Source organism: Vulpes vulpes, chromosome 15, assembly GCF_048418805.1.
Source record: "Vulpes vulpes isolate BD-2025 chromosome 15, VulVul3, whole genome shotgun sequence".
Taxonomy (NCBI): domain Eukaryota; kingdom Metazoa; phylum Chordata; class Mammalia; order Carnivora; family Canidae; genus Vulpes; species Vulpes vulpes.
In genome coordinates this window covers 87,032,924-87,051,195 of record NC_132794.1, presented here as the reverse complement: position 1 = coordinate 87,051,195, position 18,272 = coordinate 87,032,924, and the positions used below count along the sequence as shown (strand labels likewise).

The 18,272-nt window shown below is 36.6% G+C and overlaps 2 protein-coding genes across 3 annotated transcripts in view; one reads left to right on the top strand and one right to left on the bottom strand.

Moving 5' to 3' along the window:
* BLNK (B cell linker) overlaps nucleotides 1-16,351 on the top strand; it is an 81,797-nt gene extending 65,446 nt beyond the window's left edge. For both annotated transcript variants that reach the window (XM_072739650.1, XM_072739649.1), the window contains 7 exons: nucleotides 754-796; nucleotides 2,997-3,081; nucleotides 3,631-3,662; nucleotides 7,491-7,558; nucleotides 8,405-8,488; nucleotides 10,913-11,068; nucleotides 15,967-16,351. In XM_072739650.1, coding sequence (XP_072595751.1) covers nucleotides 754-796; nucleotides 2,997-3,081; nucleotides 3,631-3,662; nucleotides 7,491-7,558; nucleotides 8,405-8,488; nucleotides 10,913-11,068; nucleotides 15,967-16,086 — 588 coding nt within the window. In that variant the 3' untranslated portion in view covers nucleotides 16,087-16,351. The remainder of the gene's footprint in view (nucleotides 1-753; nucleotides 797-2,996; nucleotides 3,082-3,630; nucleotides 3,663-7,490; nucleotides 7,559-8,404; nucleotides 8,489-10,912; nucleotides 11,069-15,966) is intronic.
* Nucleotides 1-18,272, bottom strand: part of DNTT (DNA nucleotidylexotransferase) — a 188,798-nt gene that overhangs the window by 122,698 nt on the left and 47,828 nt on the right. The window lies entirely within an intron of this gene.

Genomic DNA, 18,272 nt, shown 5'->3' with positions numbered 1-18,272 from the left:
TGTTTCATATCTCTTGCAATGCTTATTCTTGTTCTCTTATTTAAAATTGACAATGCTTCCAGATAAGGTGAACGCAGCAATCTTAGCAACTGAAATTGCTGCCCAGACTACCCAAGAGAAATTCAGTGTTCTTGGTTAGCCAGGGAAGATGCTGCGTGGGAGGAGCTCATCCTCACTTGACCCAGGGTGGCTTCACTGAGTGTGAGCGCAGATCCAAGGTAGAAGCCAGGCTCCCTGCCTCCCCTGACATCTGTCTTCCCCACAGGGAGCCCCTGTGTCTGCTTTCCATCTGCTGGTCTGGGAGCTAATGGTGTATCAGGCACACATTGGCCTGACTAAACTCAGATTCTGGCCAGAATTTTCGGGGAACCTGGGCCAGCCCACTATTTGAGGAAGCCCACCTGGACCTAGTACCTGCTCTGTAACCTGATATTTACAGTCATTTAGCAAACACTGAGGTGGAGTTCTAAGACCAAAGCCAGGTGACACTTTCCCACTATGCAAGACCTACTGGCCAGCAGCTACTGGGGACCACAGTATCCATCAACCCTGTTGACAGAGCCAGGAAGTCCCTAGTCCATTGTCGCTTATTGGAAAGGTTGGTCTGGAATCTGTGTTTTTTTATTGTTGTGATTGAAAGAATAGCTATGATCAAAGAAATGTTCTCCCTAAATATTTATTTTAATTATATCTCTTTAACATGTATTTCCACATTCTACTGTATTGAATATCCTTGCCTTTTTTTTTAAATAGACTCCAGTTGCCTCTACACAGAATGCCTCAAGCATTTGTGAAGGTAAACTATATTATTCTGAAGGCTGAATATATCCTCTTACAGTTATTTTAATTAAGGATTTGTACATAAGTGTATTTCTAAATTGCTTTCACTGTTTGTAAGGCAATAACAAAATGGCCCTCACTTTGCAATGAGTAGTAAGGACCTGAGCTTTCAGTCCAGTGTCTTTGGGGCAAGGCTATAGTCTATATGCCCCAAACCTGCCTGTTTGTAGACATATGACTTGCCAGAAACAGTACTATCACTTCACATAGATATGAGGCCTTATTCAGAGCTATTCACATTTCTTAGAACTAATAGCTTAGTTAAGGTAATGAAATTTTTAAAAATCTGCTTATTTGAAAAACTTCTTATGCTGTTTTCAAAATTTTTTTTCTGAATTCATATGTCTGTTTTAATACATCTCCAAATGTTTTCCTTCATCTTATCATATCCTAAAAATCTAATATATATTCTTTTAATTCAAATTTTCCCATTTAAAAATTACTCATATTTGAAAAATATCAGAGAAAAAAAAAGAGAAAGAAGTAAGAATTATCCATAATCTCAACACTTAAAGCACTATACGGAAGTTAAAGTCCTGAACCCGTCTAATTCACAATTGAAGCTACCCAATGTTAAAGCTGAGTGAGTGTTCTCACCATTTCCTGAGTTAACATGGGCACATATACATAAAATGTCCTGGTTTCTCTGGTGATGGTTGGTGGACATTTTCTGAATGTGTTCTACAACTTGCCTGTCTGCTTTAATTGCTCCACTGGGGATTTTTTACATCTATTTCCCAAATCTTTTCTCCTCCAGGTTATTTCAGAGGTATCATTGCCTTTCTGGTGTCTTGCTTTTGTCCGCTTGTCCTTTGATGCTTTTGTCTTGCTGTCCTTCCATTCCTTACAGTTTTCCATGCTTGTTCAACAGTGAGCTCAAATAATAGTGGAGCCTTAGGGTAAGCCTCTGCAGGAAATAAGCTCAACCTTGTGCAGATTCCATTGGCTTCAGGGGACTTTGAAAACCAGCAGAGAAAGAGCTTGTGAATGCCCCCACGCAGCTTGGGTGTCCACACTGCCAAAGGGCTCCTAGTGCAAGAGCTTGGCATTTCATCTGTTTTGTGACTTGTTTTAAGAACAGAGGCAACCATCACCCAAACCCAATGTGTGTAAGCAGCCTCTTCTTACCTAGGAAAGAAGCCTCCAAGATGCAGAGGCAAAGCTCAGCAGCTGTAGGAATCAAGTGTATTTACTATTTCTGCCTTCTGAAATTCCAAGCTGTAAAGTCATGAACAAAACATCTCACACGGCTGTTCAAAGTAACTTGCCACAGACTTAAAACATTTTTAAGGGATTCAAGGCTTCTGAATTTTGCTGCAATACAAGAAACTCCAAAGTCTATCTTACCATTTATTTGAATCTTTGAGTTTGCACTACTTTTATTCCTTTTGAGTTCCTGTAATGGAAGACCAAGAGTTCACCTTTCTTCCATGTGGGACACATACCCATAGACATATCCAGATTTGACAAACTCCAAACCAAATTTGAGGTAGAATAAGCATCAAAGTGATTTATAATCAGATTATCAGTGGTTCAGCAGTAAAGTTCACTGCGTTCAATATAAATTTCTTACATTTCAGGTTATACCCATTTCCCTATATACTGGTTATAACTCCACCCTTTCGTCTTCCACTCAGAAAAACAAATGAAACGCAAGTGAGATTAGCATTATTATAAGGATGACCTTGAATTTGTTCAATTAACTTTTTTAAAAGAGTAGATTATTTGCAAACTCTGATATGTACCTCTTATCAGTAAAAATTACTTATACCACCTCTTATGACTAATGAAGATACTCCAGGGTGTTATAACATTTGTGTAGGGGATACCGGTGTGGTTCAAACTTGTTCGTTTCAGGTTGCCACCTGTACTCACACACTTAAAGGTCCACCCCACAGGCTCAGTCCCCACATATATTGCCACAGAATGGTGAAAAAAAAAGATGTGCCTGTAATGCCTCTGGGGAGGAGTCCTGGTCCTAACAGTACAAACACATCACCAGACCACCAGATGCATAAACAGATAGTGTCCCGGTGAAAGACATGTTCATGGGAAGACATCAAACCAAATCCTGGTCTCCTCAATTGGTGTTGCTGGGTTTGGACATGGAGATAGACATTTCATTTTAGCCTAATATGAGAATTTTCTTAATACAGAAAAACCTATACCTGCTGAACGCCACCGAACATCTAGTCACAGACAAGAAAATATGCAATCATCAATGTTTCCTCCTACCCAGAAGTAAGAAACCTTTCCTTTAAAAATAAGTTTCCTAACACTTTTATTGTTAGACTACATAGTGACACTGGCTTATAGTGCTTGGTATAAAAATCTGACATTTCATTGCATTGCAATCAAATTTTTTAATTTTAATTTTATTTTATTTACATTCAATTAATATATAGTGTATTACTAGTTCAGAGGTAGAGTTCAATGATTCATCAGTTATATATAATACCCAGTGCTCATTAAATTTTAAAAGGTGTTGAGCAGGTGAAAATTTTAAAAGAACTGCTGGGAATCACAAAGACTTAATATTTGGGTTAAGTATTGGTCTCAACGAAAATCTAACACTTTAGTCAAGTCTCTTCCTTTTTAAAAACTGAAGGGGACAGTGTCACTTACTTTGAAGACTTTGGTGCCTTTCCATATCTTTAGATATGTTTTATTGGTCTTTGTGTTAATTCCTTTGTTGTGGCTCTGCTCAGAGTATCTTCAGTGCAAGTAAAATGTTGAACTTACTCATCTTGTGCTTTGCCCTTTAATGAATCTGAAAATTCTTCCTTTCAGACAAATCCATCACAAACCCATACCTCTGCCAAGTAAGTACAATGAAGTCGCATAAAGCATATTCAGATAGTGGGTAAGGCTGGATATTCCTCTCTGAGCAACATTTCCAGCTGGAGGATGTTAGTTCTTCTCTTGTTTGTTTCCTTTCCTGTTAAGTGGAGCCAAGAGTATTTATTTCATAGAGCTATTTCAAAAGTAAATAAATTTGGGGTGATTTTTACTTTCTATTTTTTTTAATATTGATTGAATATTTTACTGATCATATTGGTCATCTTTTACACTTAATTTTTAAATAAAAACAGTACAACTTTTTTCAAAATAAGGAGATTAAGTACCTGGTATAGTGCTTTGAATATAGAAGGTCTTCAGTAAATGATATATTTAAATTAAATCTAAAATACATTCTGATGCTTATAAAATATATCCCTAAAAGCTACTCCCAAAAGATTTGGGGGGCACTGGATGGGTCAGTTACATGTCTGCCTTTGGCTTAGGTCATAATCTCAGTGTCCTGGGATTAAGCCCCACATCAGGCTAAGCAGGGCATCTGTTTCTCCCTCTCCTCTGCCCCCTCCTCAGTGCTCATGCTCTCTCTTTCCCTAAAAAAAAAAAAAAAAAAAAAAAAAAAAAAAAAAAAAACCTAAAAAAAAAAGATTTGACAAATAATCTGGATAATTTTCCCAAAGCAAATAGTACCTCACCCTAAAAATATATGAAGTCAGTCTTGTAGAACATAACTGCCCAAACTTTGATTTGCCTTCTACTCAATGGAGGAAAAATGAAAAAAACAAAACAAAACAAAACAAAACAAAACCCTACCTTGCATGGGTAATTAGGAAAATATTCCAAAATAAGCAGGATGTGGTACATTTAAATAAAGAGAGTAATTGTTATAAATAAACAATTTATGTGCACTTATATTAAACATTAATCATATTTTTAGGTTTCAATTAGATTTTTAAATTTATCTTCAACAAATGAAACTTGAAGAGCACCTAAATGGCTCAGTTGGTTTAGCATCCAGCTCTTGATTTCAGCTCAGGTCATGATCTCAGGGTCCTGATATTAAGTCCTATGCTGGGTTCCATGCTCAGTGGAGAGTTTGCTTGAGGGTTCTCTCTCCCCCACTCTCTCTGTCCCTCCCCTGACTCATGCTCTTCTAAATAACTAACTAAATAAATAAATCTTTATTTTATTTTTTGTAAGATTTTATTTATTTATTTGAGAGAGAGATAAAAAGATAGAGTAGGAACAGGAAGATGGGCAGAGGGAGAGGGGGCTCCCCACTGAGTAGGGAACCTTACTCTAGGACTCTATCCCAGGACCCTGAGATCATGATCTGAGCTGAAGGCAGACACTTAACTGACTGAGTCAACCAGGTACCCCTAAAATAAATAAATAAATAAATAAATAAATAAATAAATAAATAAATAAATAAATCTTTTTTAAAAATTTAAAAATAAATGAAACTTAAACTAAATATATGTATATATCTTTTTAAATTCTGAACATCAACTGCAAATGGTTTGGCTATAGAAATCTTATTTTTCACTATGTAAAGCTTTATTATACTTTTTATTGTTTTTCAGCCTAAGTCATTCTTTCAATGAACAAATACTTATTAACCATCTGTCACATGCCAGGCACTGTTCTAGACACAGGGTATATACAGCTTTGAATAAAACAAATAAATCCTTGCCCTTATGGAGCTTCTATTCTACTTGGGGAGATAAACAAAAATATAAATAACTAGATAAATCATATAATTTCAGGCAAATGCTAAAGTGCTATAAAGATAAAGAAATGAAGATGGCAGGGAGTAGGGACACAAAGAGTAAGGAAGGAAATGAAGTCTGCTGTTCTGGATGGGCAGTCAGGGAAGGCCTTGTTTGTAAAATGGGGTCTAATAGCTCCTCCCACAATGGGCCAACATGAGGACAAAATGAGCTGGGAAGTGGAAAACAGAACAGGACTGGTACTAATTCAAGGCTCAGCAAACATCAGCCTTGAACACCCCCAACTACTTAACCTGCAGAAACCACCAACCACAACTTATACTGTACCTGTGTGCCTTGGGAGAGCCTGACCACCCACTCTCTTTTGCTGTTCCCACCCAGGAGTACCATCCCTACCTTAAAATGAGCCCTTCCTTCACGCTCACCTGGCTGAGCCCACCAAGCCATCACTGCCCACTCCTGTTACAATGGTGGCTCTCACTTTTAAACATCCAGGACACTTTCACCCAAGCCTGTTTCTCCTACACACTTCCCTTCCTAATAAAGGACAATTCTAGTTGCTCTACTCTGCTCTAATTAAAAAACAAACAAACAAAAACCTTAGAGTCCCTCTAGGACTGCTTGCTTGCTTTCTTCACACACCTTCCAGCTATTCTTTCAAAATATAATTGATGTCCAACCATCCACTGATGCCATCTGTCCTGGGCCACCATCATGTCCTGCTTAGGCTTGCAAGAACACCAAACTGATGTCTTCTCTTCTTCCCTTGCTCTCTTGGATCTATTTCCAACCCTGTAGCCAGGGGACCTTGTTGAAAGACAGACAGATCACATTCCTACTCTGTTCAAAACCCTCCAAAAGTTTCCCATACCACCTTTGTTAAAGCTGAAGTCATGCTAACAGCTCCACCAGGTCCTACACATCTGTTCCCTTCCTTACCTGCTGTCTTCCATCCCTTGGTCTCTCCTTTTCCTTCCACACTCCAGGCACAGTGGTTCCCTGTCTATCCCTCAAATATGCTAGGCCCTAGTGTGCTGTTATCACTCCTACCTGGTACATTCTTTCCTGAGACAGCCACATGCTTCCTCCCCTACCCTCTCTTCCTGCAGATCTTACCTGAGTGTCTCTTCATGAAGCCTTCCTGACTAGCCTATTTAAACATACTGCGTGTCCAAGGCTAGTCCCCAACCCCCTTCCCTGTACTTCTCCATATACTTATGACTCTGTGATATTGTGTATACATTTGCTTATGTCTTTATTGTCTATCTCACTCACTCCATTAAAACTTAAGCTCCATTAAAACTTAAGGGCAGGGCATTTTGCTGTATGTTTGATATATCTATACATCTATCCCCAAGGTTTTGATCCATGGCAGGCACAGAATGATGAATGAATGAATGAATGAATGAAGTATTTTCCCTATTTTGTGTGTCCCATATTTAGATTATAAACTCGAGGAATTTCATGTCATAAGACAGCAATTCTCAAATGTTTTGGTCTCAGGACCACATTAACACTCTTAAAATCATTGCAAACCCAAAGAACTTTAGTTCACATGTCTCTTTCCATTGGTATTTAATGTATTAATTAAAAGTGGACAATTAAAATAAAATCTTAATTAGTAGATTTATTAATCTATTTTAATTAAAACTTATATTTTTCATTTAAAAATATTAAACTCAAAAATACATTACCTGTTAACATAAATAACATGTTTTTATGAAAAATCTTCCAAACAAAAACAATTTAGTGGGAAGAGTAGCATCGTTTTATATTTTAAGAATCTCTTTAATGCCTAGAATAACAGAGACAGTTGGATTCTCACATCTGCTTCTGTATTCAAGCTGTTGCAGTGTTTTTCTGGCTGAACTTTACTAAGAAAATGGCGCTTCACAGAGATATGGGTTTAGAAAAGACCTCACAACCTCCCTGAAACAATCCTGGGGATTCCTGATGTCCTCAGACCATGCTTTGAGAACCACCGCTATTAAGGATTTTTTGGTGTGTGTGTGTGATTTTTCAGTGTGTGTGTCCCCCGCAACATCTAGCACAGTGTTAGAGTATAGGCACACTTAATTGCTCAAGATACAATGAAGACCTGTTGATTTTTCAAATCCTTTCCAGGATTTCCAGAAGGAGGAAGCCCAACTGTGGATGGCCTATTTTCATCTAACCCTCATTTGTCAGAACAGGTATGAATGAACTCTTATTATTACCATTAAACTGCAGGAAAGGGAATGTCTTCTAATGTCTTCTTATAAGGAGTTTAGGGTGAAGCTTGAGGACAGACTATCTTTTAAGTCAGCTTGAGAGTTGTCATTTGCTAATAGGTACAGAATGCATTTTGTTTTCAGGGATTAAGACCCTGCTCCACGTATTCCAATTTGTATTCTGGATGCCCTAAGCAATAATTTGTGTTTCTTCAAAACTAGCAAAGAAGTGTGCTATTTTTATTGTTCTTCCTTTCACAAATATTCTATTTAAACTGTGTAATTTTCGCAGAATAGATCTGTGGAGGCAATATGATATTAAAACCCATAAAGCAGCAGTTTTTTAAAAAGAGAAAGAACTCTCTGTGCCCTTGGGCAAGTCTCTCTAAGCTTTCTCAAATGTAAAAGAAGAATGATAGCATGTATCCTTCTTGCCTTCAAAGTAGTTAAAAGAATCCAGTAAGAATACTTGGTAAAAACACTTTGGAAATTAGAAAGCACTCCACAAAGCAACAACAATAATATCGTGATAGGGAGCTTATAACTTTTTAGGAGAAAGGAATAAATGGCTTGGGAATCTTGCAGGATTGATTGATAATAATGTTCAAGTACATTGAACAGCTAAGGCCAAAAAAAAATTAATTATATAATCCTGTGATTGATCAAAGAAGCAGATAACTCATTTTCAAATTGTTGGTTCAAATATAGTTAGGTAATGCAAACTACCTATAGTTTGGTAATGCAAAATGGGACTATGTTTTCAGTGCACAGAAGGTGCCGTATTATTGAAAGACCATCTCATGCTTAGTAATGGTCTCCATTTCACAGGAAGCAGACATTCACTGCAAGCCTTGGTACGCTGGTGCCTGTGATCGGAAGTCTGCTGAAGAGGCTTTATACAGATCAAACAAGGTTTGACCATTTTTAGGTCCCATATTCTGCTCTAGGCCTACAATAGGCACAGTTGTCATCCCAATAATCCGTTGACTAAATAATTGCAACAATTATGGATTCAGGGATCTTTTTTTATTTATTTGAGAACAATTGCCATCCCCTCCTCCTTTTCTCTCTCTCTCTCTCTCTCTCTCTTTCAAGTTTCTCCCTCTTTGTTCTTCCATCTCATTTCTACTTGTCCTTTCTTTGCAAGGATCTATAGGCTCCACTGTTCTCCAAACAATGGGAGAGAATAAGGCTCCAGGGTGAGACCTCTGTAAGGCTTGGCGCTACATGAGAGCCATTCAAGAGTGAAAAGTAACAGGCTATTTTGAATCAATGCATGGGTTAAAAGATGGAGGTCAAGATGGCAAAAAGTACCTGGAAGTAAATTTTTGGAGAGTCTAAGCCCAATCATATAGGATCACTAGGAGCGGTTTGGAAAATCCAAAGTTAAAGTGCCACTTCTCCCTTGCTTTCTCTTTCTTTCTTCCATTTTTCTTCACTTGCACCCTACTTTATTGGAATATATAATATTTAGATATTGGTTTTTGTTACCTTTGCTTTAGTCCTAGCTCTGTAATTAAATATGTTAAATGCTTTCCATCAATCCCTTTGCTGGCTTCACCAGTTATCTCTTTTTGTTTCACCAAGCTCACCTTGTAGTAAATTCTCAGGAAGGACTATATTTACATTATTATTCCCTGAGTTCTTGCACATTCAAAGCTATTCATAAGTTGATAACCTGGAGGATATCTTGGCTGGTTATAATATCCTTGTCTTGAGTTTTTAAAAGTGTTGCTCCACTGGATAGCCTTGTTTTATAGGATGCTTTTGAAAAGTTTGAAACTAATGTTATTTTCTTGCCCTTATAAATAATATCATATTTTAGTCTGAAGGCTCTGCAGACCTTTTGTTTTTAAAGTCTAATAGCTTTCCAGAATATGTCTCTGAGTTGACTTCCAGGTCAATTTTTTCAGATAGATGGAACTCCTTTTAATATGTAGATTTAAGTTTTCTCTTATTTCCAATACATTTTCTTAAACTCCAGTCTTAAAAAGCAGTTCTGCTTTATTCTATTTTTCTTCAAGATCTCAAATTACATGCATTTTGGACCTTTTTGTCTTTCTTTCATTCCAGCCACTCTGACCCTATTGTATTTCCTTTTTTTAAAATCTCCTTTTCGGGCAGCCTGGGTGGCTCAGCGGTTTAGCACCGCCTTCAGCCCAGGACCTGATCCTGGAGACCCAGGATCGAGTCCCACGTCAGGCTCCCTGCATGGAGCCTGCTTCTCCCTCTGCCTGTGTCTCTGCCTCTCTCTCTCTCTCTCTCTCATGAATAAATACATAAAAAATCTTTAAAAAATAATTTTAAAAAATTGTCTGGGTTGCTTCCATGCCTTCCTTCAGTCATTTATCATATCTCTTTTTAAAGATATTGTCCCTTGGGCATCTTGTAACTTCTTCATTACTGAGATAGGTTTGCCTTTCTCTTTGATTTCCTTCCTGAGTTTGATCAATTCTTGTTGCATTTCTTCTTTTTTGCTTTTTGTCTATTTTTTGTTCATAATTTTTGGATTTATGATTCTAGAACATTTATTTTTTTAAAGATTTTTAATTCATTTATTCGTTTTAAGCAATCTCTACACCCAATATGAGGCTCGAACTCATGACCTCTAGATCAAGAGTCACATGCATTTCTGACTAAGCCAGGCACCCTTTGAACATTTTAGAAAAGAATTAAATTAGTATGTTGTGTTACAGTTCCTTTCTGCTTCAATATAAGTTTTAGGGAAGAGAATTTTCATCAGCTAAAATGATTTGGTTCCCAATTTCAGCTTTTTTCCTCATAGTACTTTTGAATGGAATTTGTTTCATATTTTGTTGTTCATACATAACTTGTAGACATGATTTCTAGTTCGAGTGCCCTATATATTTAATCTTAATGTGTCCTTTCACACATTTCTAAGTGTATAAACATAACATCTTATTTCATGCATCAAAAAGCTAGCATTGGGACGCCTGGGTGGCTCAGTGGTTGAGTGCCTGCCTTTGGCCCAGGGTGTGATCCTGGGGTCCCAGGGTCGAGTCCCACATCGGGCTCCCTGCATGGAGCCTGCCTCTCCCTCTGCCTGTGTCTCTGCCTTTCTCCTCTGTGTCTCTCATGAATAAATAAATAAAATCTTTAAAAAAGAAATCTAGCATTGACTTTACTCAGGATTTTCTATAAGTATATATTTACTGAAGTATTTTTTTGGAAAATAATAAAACAAATTGTAACCAATAATAAAAATCACATAGCTCAATAATTACCTTTTGAATATAATATAGGTATAAAATGATTTATAACCTGTGAAAACATAAGTAATACTCACCACAGTTATGTTTTCCTTTTAATAAACAGGATGGATCATTTCTTATTCGGAAAAGCTCTGGCCATGATTCCAAACAGCCATATACACTAGTTGTATTCTTTAATAAGCGAGTATATAATATCCCTGTGCGATTTATTGAAGCAACAAAGCAGTATGCTTTGGGCAGAAAGAAAAATGGAGAAGAGGTCAGTAACTTCTCTTTTAATCTAACTCTATAACTATGTATTGAGCACAATGGCATCATAGTGTATTAGATGCTAGAGAAGAGGAGAAAAGATTCAAGAGTATTTGGTGCAAAGCTCACATGCATGTCATAAAAAGAGTACAAGATAAAATACTGTGTTCAGGCAGCATATCCTATGAGAAATCAGAAAGGAAGAAAGACTTGTATGATGTAAAGGCTGCATCTTAGTCCCTTTACCCTGCTATTTAGTGCACTCAGTCTGATTCAGTATTTTGGTTCAGGAAAACATAGAAATCAAAGTTGAAGTGTCAGTAGAATCAAGGTCAGTGTCCAAAGCTCCTAAGTCAAGAACTAGGATCTCAACTCAAGTACCAAAGCAGATGACCAGGGAAAGATCAGAGGAGATGCAGAAACTTGTGTTGAAACATTATACTGTAGCCCTAGGACCAGAATGAGCTTTTGGGCCTGTAGCAAGAGAAGAGCATTCCAGTAGGTCTTGAATACTAACCAAATATGAAGTACAACTCCTCTTTAATCTGGACCAAACTCAATGCTTACCATACATCTGTTTAGTCAGCTTGTTTTTATAAGAAAGCCCTGATATATGGGCTGGAATAATGATCTGATTATTTCTGATCATAAATGATCAGAAAGGGAGTGAAACTTGTTCTGAACTTGAATGATGGATTAAGTTTAGTAGGGAGAATGAAAGTTAAAGATAAGGAGAAAAGTGGAAAGAACAATCTAAGCAGAGAAGATAGCATTTTAAAAATCTAAGTTAAGAAATATTTTTAATACTACTTCAAAAAGACCTATACTCATTTCAAACCCAGCACTTGTTAGAAAATGTTTGAATTGAATTGTTAGAAAGTGTCATAATTGCTGAAGTGTTTGTCTTTTCCACTAGGTCTTACTCATCTCTGTATTTCCAGAACCATAGCATAGCTATCTTCAGTGGATACTTGATTAGTACTTATTAAATGAATGAATTTACTTGGTGACTGAGTGATCACAGACAGGAGACTAGCATTTATAAAACAAACTGATAAGGCCTTCTATCAATGAGTGTATTCTTTATTTTGCTTTTTAAAAAATGTGGTAAAAAACCTCTAATATCTTAAAATTTACTATATTAATCATTTTAAGTGCATAGTTTAGTAGTGTTAAATATACTTACAATGTTATAAAACAGATCTCCAGAACTTTTCATCTTGCATATCTATCTATGTTCATTGAAAACAACTCCCCTTTTCCACTCTCCCCCAGTCCCTGGCAATCACTTTTCTACTTTCTACATTCTACTTTCTATTTCTATGAATTTGACTACTTTAGATACCTAACATAAGTGGGATCATACCATGTTTGTCCTTTTTTTGACTGGCTTATTCCATGCAGCATTATGTCCTCAAGGCTCATCCATGTGTTGTACACCATGTGACAATTTCTTTCCTTTTTGAGGCTTCAAAGTATTCCATTGTATTATACACCACATTCTGTTTATCCATTCATTTGTTGATGAACATCTGGCTATTGTTGATGGCTATTGTAAATAGTGCTTCTATGAACATGGATGTGCAAATATCTCTTTGAGACCCTTGCTTTCAGTTCTTCTGGGTATATATCCAGAAGAGGGATTGCTGGATCATATATGGTAGTTCTATTTTAAAACTTCTGAGGAACTGAAGTATTGTTTTTCATGATTTCCTCATTTTACAATCCTACCAACAGTGCACAAGTGTTCCAACTTTGCCACATGCCCACCAACACCCGTTCTTTCCTGGAATTTTTAAATAGTAGCTATCCTAATGGGTAAGAGGTGATACCTCATTGCATTTCTCTGATTTGATTTGCATTTCTCTGATAATTAGTGATTTTGAGCATTTCTTCATGTTTGTTGGCCATTTGTATATCATTGCTGGAGAAATGTCTATTCAAGTCCTTTGCCCATTTTTAAATTGGGTTATTTGATTTTTTGGTTTTGTGTTGTTGGAGTTCTTTATATATTCTAAATATAAACCCATTATGGGATATATGATTTGCAAAATATTTTCCCCCATTCCATAGGCTGCCTTTTCATTCTACTGATTATGACCTTTGATGAACAGAACAGAAGTTTTAAAATTTAATTTAGTCCTATTTGTCTATTTTTGTTTTTGTTATGCTTTTGGTGTCATACCCAAGAAATCATTGCCAAATACAATCTCATGAAGATTTTCCCCCTTTTTCTTTTAGGAGTTTTATAGTTTTGCATTTTATTTTGCTTTTAGTAAATTCTAAGATAATTGGAAATGCAAAACTCTTGAATATGAAAACACAAACTATAGATCAAGACCAAACTTAGGTTTTAAAATATAGATTGCATTATTATTTAATACCAGTTAAACTTTAACAGAACTGTCTGCTTTTCCCTACTCACAAAAACCTTCATTCTCACTGAAACCTTTATCTGACAAACCTTTTAAAAATAAATGCTCTTCAGTAGCAATCAGTGGTAGCAGATGGTGGTGATCCTAGTAGGGCAGAGTGACTTTGGATGATGGCTTCATTCTAAGCCTTCCCAGGCAGGGGTCCAGTCCTTCTAAAAGAGGCTTAAGGGTGGGTGAGGTAGCTATCCTGTTTAGAGGTCCTGAAATTATCATAAATTTTGAGCTCCCAGAGCGGCTCTGGACTCTTGTCCTGCTAAGGAAACTCTGGTAAGCAGGGATTCCTCTTGGCCTAAAGAGTCTTCATCCCTACTACAGGATGAATATAGATCAGAACTTCACCTCACTCCCCCCACATCCAGCCTATAGATAGCAAAACAAATAGCATATTATTAAGTGGTATCTAAAAGTGCTGACAGAGTCCATTAAAACTCTTACTTATCTATAATTAAAAGGTTATTTCTCCCATATACTGAATATCTGAATGGAAAATGAAAACTCTGGTTACATGATATGTGGATATTGTGAAAAGTTTGTTTGCCTGTATTTGTGTTTGAGTGTAAATGAGTAGAAAAAGAAACCAACTGACTGTTTATTTTATGAAGTTGTTTTGGCATTAGTAGATATGGCATTCAGTAATTTTGTAGCTTTGATATGTTTGCTTTATTTTATGGACCATGAGATTTTGAGTTATTAAACAAGTTGTTTTTCTGTTCATGTATGAATATCTCAAATACAATGAATTACTGTAGCCATTTTTTTTTAAAAGCACTGAGGGGAAACTGCAACTAAGTTATGCTCAATTTTACATTCAATACACCTCAACTCTGCTCCCTACTTCACGCATTTCAACTCACCTCAACTCCCTATTTCAAACATTTCAAGCCCCAAACACTCCAACAAAGAAATACTCAAAAATACTCAGGGACTGGATGTCTATTTGTGTAAGTATAGCAACTCTCTCCTGTGTTTCCTGTGTTCAGAAAATACTTTTTCCCTTGGAATCCACTTCAAAGAGGCCATGCTATTTCATTTCCTAGTTCTTTAGTCCATCAATTTAACTTCCAACTGTATTCAGTTTAACAACATGCTATGCCAAGCAAACAAAATGAATGTCTTTATGAATATTATAAAAGAATTTCATTGGCAATTGCAAAAGGGCTGTATGATTGAAGAGCAAGTTAAGAAATAGTGAAGATAGTTGAAGGCCCCTGTCTCTCATCTCTCCTCCTTGACCTAATATTCAAATAGCCAATTATTTAAAAGACAACTGGCATTTTATGTGAAAAAGTTGACCAGTATTCTGAGTATTTTGTTCAGTATATAGATATTTGGAAGCTATCCAAATAATAAAGGCTTAAATTTTTTTTATTTTGTTTGTCTTTATATAAGAAATGAAAAGACAGGGATCCCTGAGTGGCGCAGCGGTTTGGCGCCTGCCTTTGGCCCAGGGCGCAATCCTGGAGACCCGGGATCGAATCCCACATCAGGCTCCCGGTGCATGGAGCCTGCTTCTCCCTCTGCCTGTGTCTCTGCCACTCTCTCTCTCTCTCTGTGTGACTATCATAAATACATTAAAAAAAAAATTAAAAAAAAAAAAAAAGAAATGAAAAGACAATAAAATCAGTTAGTGATAATTGCTAAATTTTTGGCAGTGTTGCAAAACAATTACTGCTTTTTTGAAAATGACTCTAAATGCATTTATTTATGATTATGAACTTATTACAAGTTCATAATTATACTTTTGTATAATCAATGTATTTCATTTCCTGCTGTATATTATATTTATTTTATCTTTCATTTAAAATTTTGATAAATTTTAAGGAAAATATTTGTCATAACCTTAAATTAAAATCCATAGACTATAGGAGTTAGCACACAGGAAAATAAGTATGTATGGTAAGAGCTTAGCATGGATTCCTTATTGATTAACTCTAAACTAATTATTAAGTAGCTCTGGGAGCTAGAGAAAAAAATGGAAATATGAGAATTTAAGAAAGCTTTCTTTATTCAAAATGAAAAACAAAAACAAAACTAGCATGAAGTAATCTGGGAAATAACTCTCTTTTGACACTAAAACACTTAATTTATTCCATCAGTCCTTGCATTTAAGACTAGTGCAACATAACAGATAAGCTATATTTTATAGAGAATGTAGAGAAACTCAGTGTATGACAGTTTTACACTTGTTACTAAATAAAAATCCATGAAAATATTACATCATAATTCAATGAAATAATTTCTCTAAGTGGTTACACTAATTGAGGCTGCCAGTGTTTTTACTGTTACCGACTACAGGCAAGGCCAGAATCTGCCACTTTGAGGATTACAGCCTTTGTTAAATTAGACTTTTTTGGGTAGAATGTCAGCTGAGACCTAGTAACTTTGACTAACTTGAGAAAGTGGGAGCAGATTGGAGGAGCAGAGCTCAAAGTTAAATTCCAACGTTTAATTCATTTATGTTTTCTTGCTGTAGTACTTTGGAAGTGTTGCTGAAATTATCAAGAATCATCAATATAGCCCTCTGGTTCTCATTGACAGTCAGAATAATACAAAAGATTCAACAAGACTGAAATATGCAGTTACAGTTTCATAGATTTTTTTGAAAAAGGTCAACATCATCGCTTCAGACATTTTCTTTATTTCTGCTTTTGAGAAAAAGTCCCCAAACTTCATATTTTGGATTCTGAATCCTCCAGTAATAGAAGATGGAGGCACCTACTGAAGTGGTCATCCATTTCTTTATAAGAAGCTCACATGGACTTGTTCTATTGCCTGACCTGATGAACTGTGAATATTTGGTGAGGTTGAGTAATCATGCTACTAATATTCTTCAAATAAATGCCTTTATTTAAAAGAAATAGGTGTAAAGTCTTTTTAGTCATGTAAGAAAATAACCCTCTGTTTTCAAAATAAGAAAAAAATACTCTTGGATTAAAACAAAGCTACTGAAAATTTGAGCCACCACAATGGTCACTGGTACACTAATGTAATGTCTACTGCCAATGCTTGACAATTGTCTTGGTTGAAATTGCAATGTGTAGAAAATAAAATATAGATAATGTACAATATTTATAAGTACAGATTAAGGGGGATGTCTGTTTTGTGAGTGGGAAACTGCAACTAAGCCATGGGAGATGTATGTGAATAGGAACTTTCTAGAAGTCCTTGTCCACAATTATGTTGTTAGCTTTGTTTATTAAAAATAATTATACTTCTTTGATCTGCATGTCTATTAAATGGACCCTAAGCTTGATATAAAATTCAAAGGGGGATGAAGGCAAAAATAGGGAAACATCCCACAGAACAAGAGCAGAAAAGCAGACATTGATGAACACTAAGGAATAAAAGAGATACCATTATCAGCAGGCACATACAAAGTCTTAGATCATCCCAGAAATGTAATATACTTTGTCATATCAAAGCTTTTTATTTTACTGTGTACTTAAATGGTAAAGGAGCTAATTAAGATAAATCTAATAATTGATCACTGAGTAAGAGCAAAATCTGAAAAGATTTTGAAGGCAGTATTTCAGAGTAACACACAGACCCACTTGTAAAGATCATTGTACTTTTAGCCACTAGAACTGGGAGACAATGAATTTCTGGGTTTTCTTTTTAAGGTCATTCAATTTATAATACTTTGTTATGGTAGCTCTAGGAAACTCAGATAAACTGGGTTTCTCTTTTGTAAAGCAAAGCATCCATTAGTAGTATGGAGTATGAGGTTTCTGTTTCAGTTTTCCTCAGTGCTGTGTGGAATTATTTTCTATTTGAGTAAATTCTCACTAATTTATTCTGCTACCAAAATAATCCTGGCCCCATAACAACCTCTTTGAATCCATCCCCACTATCCTCCCCCCAGGTAGCCTAGTGAAGCTAGGTGGAGGAGAATAGCCATGAGATAATATTAATCCAGTCAAATGATACTCAGCACTGCTAGGGTACATTTCTTGGAGCAGAGGCTGGGAGAATTTATGGGAGATAAGCCAGTCTCTGCTAAGGGATCCACTTCTCCCCAAAGCTGGAGAAACACCCTATCCAAGAGAGCAGTCTCTTCCCCCTATCTGTTACAAGAGGATGGCCTATCTACTTCTCTAAAACTTTCTTGTGCAGGTGGTATAGGCTACTCTGTGAAACTAGAGAAGCTTTTAAGAGATCTCAAAGGCCCTGTCCGTGATTTGCAGTGCTTGACAAACAAATGGTTTTGCATAGGGAGATTTTCATGCAAGCTAGCAGGTAGAATAAAAGTCGCTAGTCAAGAAGAAGTACATTGCATAGCAGCTCAAAGAAGCAATTGACTACAGTTCCTGTTTTGTGTTTCAAGGATGTTGCTAACTCCATTGCAGCTGCAGGAGGAGGAGGACTGTTCCTTTTTTCAAATGGACAACGGAAATGGGAAAAGGAGGCCTGTGGGCACCAGAGGCCTAAAGTGTGCTATAATGAGTCAGCCAGACCAATGGTTCAGATACCCTACAGTCTGGGAGCTAAACCAATCCCACTGCAGCTGTGACAGACTTGTCTAAAAGGGAGTCCCAAAGAACAGAATGTAGAGATGTGAATGGGATATGATCTTAAAGCCAAACTGAATTCCTGTTCTTCAAAATGGCCCGAAGGTGCCATATAACTCAGCCTCTATTTCTAGGTAGTATTGTAAGGAAACCACGAAAAGCTGCCTCTCAGCAAGGCTGGTTACATTGAATGCCTTGGCATTTAGCAACTGTGTCTAACCACAAGGTGAGGTGGTACCAGCTTCAGAGTTAGGTCTGGGTACCCTAGTCC